The 8,674-nt window shown below is 36.0% G+C and overlaps 1 protein-coding gene across 1 annotated transcript in view; it reads right to left on the bottom strand.

The window, feature by feature from the left end:
* Window positions 1-3,171: 3,171 nt before the first annotated feature.
* gpr158a (G protein-coupled receptor 158a) overlaps window positions 3,172-8,674 on the bottom strand; it is a 92,279-nt gene continuing 86,776 nt past the window's right edge. Inside the window, 2 exon segments of the mRNA XM_057322507.1 lie at window positions 3,172-6,908; window positions 6,911-8,596. Coding sequence (XP_057178490.1) covers window positions 6,762-6,908; window positions 6,911-8,596 — 1,833 coding nt within the window. The 3' untranslated portion in view covers window positions 3,172-6,761.

Here is an 8,674-nt window from a genome sequence, read left to right as displayed (position 1 = left end):
GAAGCCAGCACGTTTATCACTGTAAAGAAGTCAAAGTGCATGAAACACTGTTGAACCACCCCTTTAACGGCTGATTTTACCCACAACTCACCACAAGCAGGTGGAGTTTAGTGATGCTACACTGCATTATTACAATTAAATAAGTGATGCTTCACAGAATTAATAAATGTAAGTATACAGTAAACATTACATAAGAAATAATGAATAAATAAATACTTAAATGCAAAGAAGGGCTGTATTTTGATGGTCGTGATTGTTAACAATCACAGTGTCTTCTAGGCAACAGCAGCCACTAACGTTTCCCTTAAGTGTATGTCTTCTTTGTTTTTTGTATTTTTACTTTTTTACACTTTTTTTACTTTCATTTTTATTTACTTGGCACATGCTTTTAATGATTTATACTGTACTCCGTTCAAGATCTACATTTGGTGAAGATGTACATTCAGTATACTCTTTTTTATTGATTTTATTTTTATTTATATGGTAATATATAGTAGCAGTATCAAACGAGTATTGTCTGCTGTATATAGTATCTGCTTATGAAAATAATTAATATTGGCGGTAGAAAGTGGAGAGAGGAAATCTTGGGGGTCAACGGTTACAATTAAATCCATATTTCACACGTTTGTGGCATACAATATATTAATAATCTCAAATCACTGGGTTTACATTTAATATACAGAAATGTAAAACAATTCATAAGAATTGTCTTTTGCAGATTGTCAGAGTCAAAGAATCACCAATTGCTGTTTACATTAATTGCCTGTTATATTCATGTTTAAATGAGATAAATGTCATTACAATTCCAAGTAATCACTTTGGTCATCTATATTATTTTTGGATGTAACTGTAATTTGATTACCACCCATTTAAAAGTAAATGTAATGGAATTTAGTTACTCAAATTTTTCAGTTACATGTATTTTGTTACCCCGCAGCCCTGCTCATAACATAGGGTTGTGATACGTGCTATTCTGGAATAACATTCTTTTTCATTTGTGTCTGTGTAGAAAGAAGCTGGTCTCACAGTATTGATTGCCTGTTCGTTGCACTGACAGAGCGCTTCTGAAAAGACAAACCAATACTAAAGTAATTTGTTTATACTCTTTTGGTATGCTTTTACCTAACATTACAGCTCATCTCGACTCGACAATCTATAGACTCTACAGTGTGCAGATCATTAAACATTTGTAACAGAAGGACAGATTAAGCTTGGACTCAACTTTTTTTCAAAGGCATGGAAAAGTGCTATAATAATGAAAAAGAGATCATTTGCCTCCCAACTCAATGATATATAACTGATACTTCATTAAGCTTGCCCTCCATTTAAATATCATTTTTTTAAGAAATTAAAAATACATATATTAAAAGGTTTTTTTTGACAAAGCAATTTTTTTGTGAAATATAGCACTGCACAATATTTGATTCTGCTTTTGTATAACATATAAAAGGACTTAGAATAAAGGTAATCACTTATTAGAGCAAAATTGAAAATGGAAAAGTCTAATCTTATATTGACTGATAACAGTAGCCTAAGTGGACAAAACTGAAAAAGCTGATAATAGTGTGGACAATAAGTTGCTAAGGTACGATTGCTCAGTAACAACTTAAACTGGGGCTAAGCAAAGCGCCATTAACTCAATGACAACATATTTGCAGTATTATTGGATGTATTCTGGGGTTGCAGTGCTAAAATCAAATAATTGTACCACAGCTTATTGCATGTGTCCACCGGAGCTTATTGACAGGAATATAAGAACCTGATATCTTGGTGTCTTCCCCAAACAGGGCTCCAATTGATCTCTGTCAGAAAGACTACAGCATCTCCATAAAAGCTTTTCAGGAGCATAGCCAAAAACATGCATATGACTATCCTGAAGTGGTTACAATGTAAAGGGCTTTTAAAGGCTTCCTTTAAGTTTAAAGTAAACAAACCTCGGAGAGAACTAAGACTGCCAGAATACAAATTTACTTTGAGAATAGGCCATGACCACTTAGACTGGAGCCTTTGTGGAGGAAACAGTCATTATTAATGAAAGCAAAACTGCTGACACTGTAACACTAACCAAGAGAATTTTGCAAATGTAATCATTAAGGGAAAAGTTTTCTCTACAAAAGGCTTTTAAAGGTTGGATCAGTGTAGCAACAAAAATCCCTTCTTTAGAGTGAAAAACATAGCTGTGTTTCGTCCTAGCCATACTATGGCATATCCACAGAATGTCTGTTGTGTATTATACACTACAATAAGAATTGGCAGAATTCATCCATCCAATTTCATGTTATTTAGCTTATGTTAGGTCACAGAGGTCTCAAGCAAAAGGCATTGAAAATTAGGGGTCAAGCCCAAAAAGGAGCATAAACCCCTTTGCAATCTCTATTTTTTTCTGCTCTTGACTATTAATACAATCAAACTAAAATGATTTGGACACCAGATACTGTATATTTTTTTATATTTTCTTACTAGTGGATGCAGGACGCTGTAGTTCATTTATGTTAGTGAGGATAGCAAAATAAAGTAAACTGTGACATATTATATCCAAACATTCGTCATACAGTGGACTACCAGTAAAACATTTGGGACCAAATTTTTAGGACAAACACTTTCACCTGACCATGTTTTGCAAGTGTTTTTTCTTCTCTTCAATTGATAATTTGACATTTTTAATTCAATTCAATTTTATTTATATAGCACTTTTCACAATGTGCATTGTTCCAAAGCAGCTTTACAGGAGAAAATAAGAAAAACTGAAAAACACAAAAAAGGTAAAACACAGCACAGTGCATCGTGTTTATAGAACAAGCACCACAGACTATACAAAATTAATAATTGCTTATTAATTGGTTGCCCCAAATTGGTATTATTATTATTATTGTTGGTATTACTATTATTGTGTACTTAAATTTAACAGCTGACAGCTATTCAAGTTCAGGTATGATAACCTTATAAAAACAACCCACTGCAGTATAAAAAACATGTTTTTTGAGTTATCTGTTTATGCAAATAAACTCATTAAATATTGCTTGCAGCTTTATTTTTATTTGAATGTAATTGGCTGCTTTTCCAGATATATACAGAGTTTCATTACTGCACTGAGAAGGTTTGTTATCAGACCTTTTAAGCACCTATAACACATGTGATTCTAAATGTATTCAGTCAACACAAAACTGCTTTTTATAGAAATATTTATTGCAGAGGAGGTATTTTTTCTGTACATGCTATCACAATGTTACACAATATAAATCTACCAAATATCTCCATATGTGTATGCTATAAGCTTGTCATAGAGCATTTAATATAACAAGCACATAATACAGTGGGTAGGGTACAGTTTCACTCACTATACAACTCGTAACAGTCCAATAAAGATCAAAGATTATTTTTAAAAGTTCTATCAAGGGCAGTGATACATCAGTCTTACTAATTTCTCATTTTCATGCAGAAGCAACGAGAGTAAGAGCTAAGACAATACCGCTTTAAGTAGTAGGAATGCCCCTGACACGTAACAGTGATGGGACAAGCCCAAGTATAAACGAGCTAAACTAAAATGAAAAAAAAAAAACACTTCAGTAAACTCTAAAACTGAACTAAATATTGCACTAAGACAATGAAAGATTACCATCAACATTAACAAGTCACGGGTTAGGTGTATATCATACTAATAGAGATCAACTGAGTAGTTGCAGATGGATAAAACTTGTAAACTAGTGGGATGCACTATGATACAACAACCATTCCCAGAAACATTCTCTAAATAACAAAGTTGGTCAATTTTACATCCATATAAGCATACAATAATAACAGACTCTGGAAAAGGTTTTGTTCTCATTAGAGTATCGGATGAATACACGGTTAAGGGAAAGCAGAACTAGGTCGGTGAGCGGCCCTTAAACAGATTTATATGATGAGAGTAACAGAAATTCTCCATTCTAAAAAAAAAGAATGCATACGTATAATAAATATTTCTACTGTGATTTGAGTGTGTGTTTTCATTCTGTTAGTCTTTTGTAACATCTTTATAATAAAGCTATTTCCTTCATTTTCCAGGACACTGTGAGTGAGAATGAACAGAATTAACATTAGAATTAGTATTAGCTACAGATTTGATATATTCTGTGACATTTTGTAGTACAAGTGAGTTGGTCTCACTCTAAAACCTTTCACCCAAATTAAATCCATTATAAATATTAACAAAATAAGACTTGTAAAAAAAAGCAAAATAACTTATTTCATCCTCAATGAATTTCACTAAAGAATATTTCTGAAAGGGTATGGTGGGATAAATATAGTATAAATTACAACATTTTTAAAAGTTTTGAAAAAGTTGCAATGTTCAACACCTTTTACCCCTCCAACATAAGTACTAGGATGTGCAGAAGAGTTTTATAACATTTATTTTAAATTGTGACTTATTGGTAGATTTACCCCACTGTGGAGAGACAGAAGTTTGACATCATTGGATTCTTTCACAGAATGTAAAAAATGATACTTTATAGGTACATTTTTAACCTCTTTGGTACAAATAACACATATACATGGTTGAACGCTTCCTCTGTATTCTTGCTTATTCATAGTGTGCACATTGTGTTACAGAACAATAATATCTGTCATGACATTTAGTTACTGCAGGACTGGGTCTTCAGGATAAGGTTCATAATCACGATATGTGAAAGCAACATTTATACGGACATTTCACATGTAAGCAGTACTAGGCGTCCTATTGTTTATGCCTCATGTGCAGGCCCACATGGAATCTCCACAGATTCCCACAGAACTCCATTATCCTTTAAAAAGTTGTACTCATCTATACATACATATATCTTACATATAAATGGTATGTTTATACAAACATATATTTTAGATAATTTTATTACGAGTGATGCCACCAATAAGCTCCATTAGATATTTATACTTTTAATCCATTCAATATAAATCCACAAACTGTCCCCTTTCCAAAATTTTGCCCACGAAAGGCAAAAAATCTGCAGATTCTGTGTGGTCCCGCTCATGTGTTGACACCATTGTTACCTTGACATCATTACAAATGACCATGTGCTAGGCATGCAAGACATTATGTTCACATTCCAACAGTCATTAAGATGCATTGTTGAAACCATAATTCATAAGTGGTAACTGGGTATGTTTCTGGAAATGTTTTTATTAACAATTGATAAAAGAAATAAAGCTTATATTTGTAACTTAACTGATGTAATCACCATTAAAACTAAAGGTACCAGATGTGTGCTTGAGGTTTGTGACAGAATGGAATTTGATATGTTTTATATTGTCTGAGTGGCCTAATTGTAAACAAGAAAAATATTAGAGGCAAAGACGAGTAAACCTTCATGATTGTGCCCTACGCGGAAAGAAAAAATATCCTATGGTCCCGTAAACTGAGTATTGGACATTTTTTCTTTATTGTTCCCCATTCAAAACGCATTTGCAATATTGCACCATTGCTAATATACAAATGAAATCTCTCTTTTTTTCCAAAAATAAGATGCTGATTCCCATCAAGAGTTTTATTCGGTATGTGTAACATGAGATATGAGAAAGTTTTTTCCATCTCCCATTACAAAGTAAGACTGGTACAGGACTATTTAAGTAGGCACATTCAGGATAATATATCAGCAAATTTGGAAGCATTGGAAACATTTTTTTTTAAGTTAGGAAAACTAAAATTAAGGTGTGGTAGATGTGCACAAACAAACAGCAATGTCAAAAAGACAAACTAGGGAAAATATGAATGCTGTTATGTCCATTTATCTGTTTTTCCATGTATGTTCTGTACTAAAGTGCTACAGGCTAGTTCTCCCAGCAGCTGCATGAGTTCGGCTCACTGAACATATGAAGAGTTCCTTTGCAAAAACAGTTTTTTATTGTGCAATCCAATTAATATTAATCAAACTGCTGTAGGGTTGTTTTGATTAAGTAATATTAACTCAATTAATAAATAATAAACAAATAAATAAATAAAACAGAGAGAAAACGCAATAAAACATTTTGATTTATTATGATTTATGAGAAATTAATAAAAATAAAAGTTGTTTTTGTTTTTGCAAATGAACTTTTCTGATGTATGTCTCTATTACGCTGTTGAGGTTTAAGTTCTTGGATTTATTGGATGTTACCTCTATCTTTGGCAAGTATTCATTTTTGCGCAAACCAAACCATAAAGTATGAAAGAAAAAAAGAAACAAAGATAAGGACATGGACCAGGCTAACTCCATGACACTTCATGCATGGTCCAGATAAAGACCTTCCTATGTAACAGGTACAATCTTTTGTGGAAGCCAGAGTCAAGAAGAGGCTACAGATGCAGCTATTAAGAGAGTTAATGAGGATATATGTGATGAGTATAGGCATCATTATTTTTTTACATTGCACATAAAGAGTTGCATAATTGTAAACTACAATTTCTATTTAAAGGTTCAACAAATACTTTAGAATCTGGAATGCCTGGTGAGTTGTTGCATGTTTGTTTTTTGTTTTGTTTTCGTTTTTTTCCAAAAAACACAAAAGGAAAACAAAATGTTGAAGAGAAAGGCAGCTTGTGCAACTTGTTGATTTTCTTCTCCGAGTCACCATTTCTATTTCAACTTCTATTAAAGTTGATATATTTCACTGTGTGTTTATGAACAAAAGAGCACATATATCGAGGACTAACTAATGGTTCACTCGGGTAAAGTGTTATGCCTTTTTGTTGATGTTTGGTCATCAAAGTCCCAAGGGCAGACATCTGACATTTTGACACCACTTGTAACTCAACCTTTGGAATTTGGACTTTTCTGTTTCCCAGGAGATGATGTGGTGCTTCTCTTAGCTTCTTTACTAGTTGCTGCATCTTCAAAATCCCAAGGGCTTACATCTGCTTGCTTGCTTTTCGCTATTGCAACATTTGGACTTTTTTTTGTTTATCCTTCGAGACAGTTTCCTGACTACTATCAACATCCCATGGACAAACCTCTGCCAGTTTAATCTGACTGGAGGGTCTTTCTTTAGTCTTGCCAGAGGTTAGATTTTCATTTGCTTGTGATTTTCCTGTTTCATCATCTGCACCCTTGGCCTTCTCATTTCCTTTATCTAATATTCCCTTTATAGCGTGGGTCTCCTTCGCTTTAGGAACCTGAGGAGAACAAGGGGTCTTTTCAGTGACAGTGTCAAAGTCCCATGGACACACATCTGCCTTTATGGGTGGGTGCAGTGAGCTGCCTGTGGATTTAGTGGGCTCAGAGAGAGTCTTTGCTTTGCCCTCTGTAGGTGTTGTGCTCCTGCCCTTGACTTCAGCAGGCGAGGAACTTAATTTGCCTTTGATCTCAGTTGGTGTGGTGCCCTTTTTAGGTCTGCTGTGAACAGGGGGGAAAGCAGAGTCCTTTGGCTTGCTCGATGCCTCCTCAGTGTCCCGTGGACAGACATCGGCTCTTGGAGTCTTGGTGACCCCTCCGGATGTTTGAGGTTGGGATACGGCAGGCTTACTGTTGGACGAAGGTTTTGACCCCATTGCCTGACCATGGACCTCGTTTCCTTCTTCCCAAGGACATATGTCTGTAAGATCAATGACCTTCTGGTTTGGATGCCTGGTCAAAGAGGGAGATTGCTCGCTACCTTTCTGTTTCTGCTGTTGGTGCTTTGTCATCTTGTTGCTGCTTCCATGGACTGTAGTTGTCTGCTCTGGTGCAATGGACACATGTTTATGGACCTTGTTTTCTGAGGGGGTTGGCAGGTCCTTCACCTCCCAGGGGCACACCTCTGATAGGTCATACAAGTCTTTCCCCTTGGTTGGTTCTGAGCAGATGGAGGGTTGACTTCCGCTCATCTGTTGCTTCATTATACCAGTTTTGGCAGCTGTTTGCTTGTACTCCACTGACTGACTGGCAATCATCTTTGGATAACCCTCCTGTTCTTCAGTTTCAGCCGGGGGCTTGGCATCCTTATTCTTTTGATTCGTTTTCTTTGTTGGATCCTCTACTGCTTGGGCCTTTCCAGTTAAACCAAGTGTCATCTCTTTGGCACTAGCAATAACGCTTAGAGACTTCTGCAGCATGGATGTTCTTGGATGAATTGGTTTCTTATCAGCTGTCAGGTTGTGTGCACTGGCTGACTTGCACACCAAGGGAACTGATTCTGTTGACTCACTGGCTGCATCGATCTTCTCAGAGGACTTCTTGACCAACTTCTTACCCATTAGGGTCTCAAGCAGAGTGCCCTCTGTGGTTGCCACTTCCATCTTGTCTGTTACAGAGCTACTAGAATCTTCGCTGTGGTCGAGAACGTGGTCATAACTGCTGTGGGATTTTTTGAGGGAGAAAACCTTGCTCTTCAAGGACTCGTCTTTAGGGGGCTTTACAGAATGCGATGGTTCAAAAGGGTTCTTCCTCAGCACACAGATGCTGTTGTGGTTACTTCCATGTTCACCCAGGTCCTTGTCATCACGGCTGCACTGGCGGCCCATCGTCTCTGGGATCTCCGTGATGCGTCTCATGAGGGAACGTCCTAGGCCCTTCTTGGAGCTGCGCTTCTTCTGCAGGTGAGGATTGTTGGCCAGCATCTTCTTCCTCTTATAAATTTCCAACTGTGAATAGAGTTTCTTCAGTTCTTCCTGTGAATTTGAAGAAAAAGGCATGTGAGTTGACAACAGACATCTAGAACGTAGTAGTTTTAAAATGTAGTTACATGA

The sequence above is a fragment of the Triplophysa rosa genome, linkage group LG23 (genome assembly GCF_024868665.1).
Source record: "Triplophysa rosa linkage group LG23, Trosa_1v2, whole genome shotgun sequence".
In the NCBI taxonomy this organism is placed as follows: domain Eukaryota; kingdom Metazoa; phylum Chordata; class Actinopteri; order Cypriniformes; family Nemacheilidae; genus Triplophysa; species Triplophysa rosa.
Note: the sequence above shows the minus strand (reverse complement) of the source record. Positions and strands in the feature narration are given on the sequence as shown.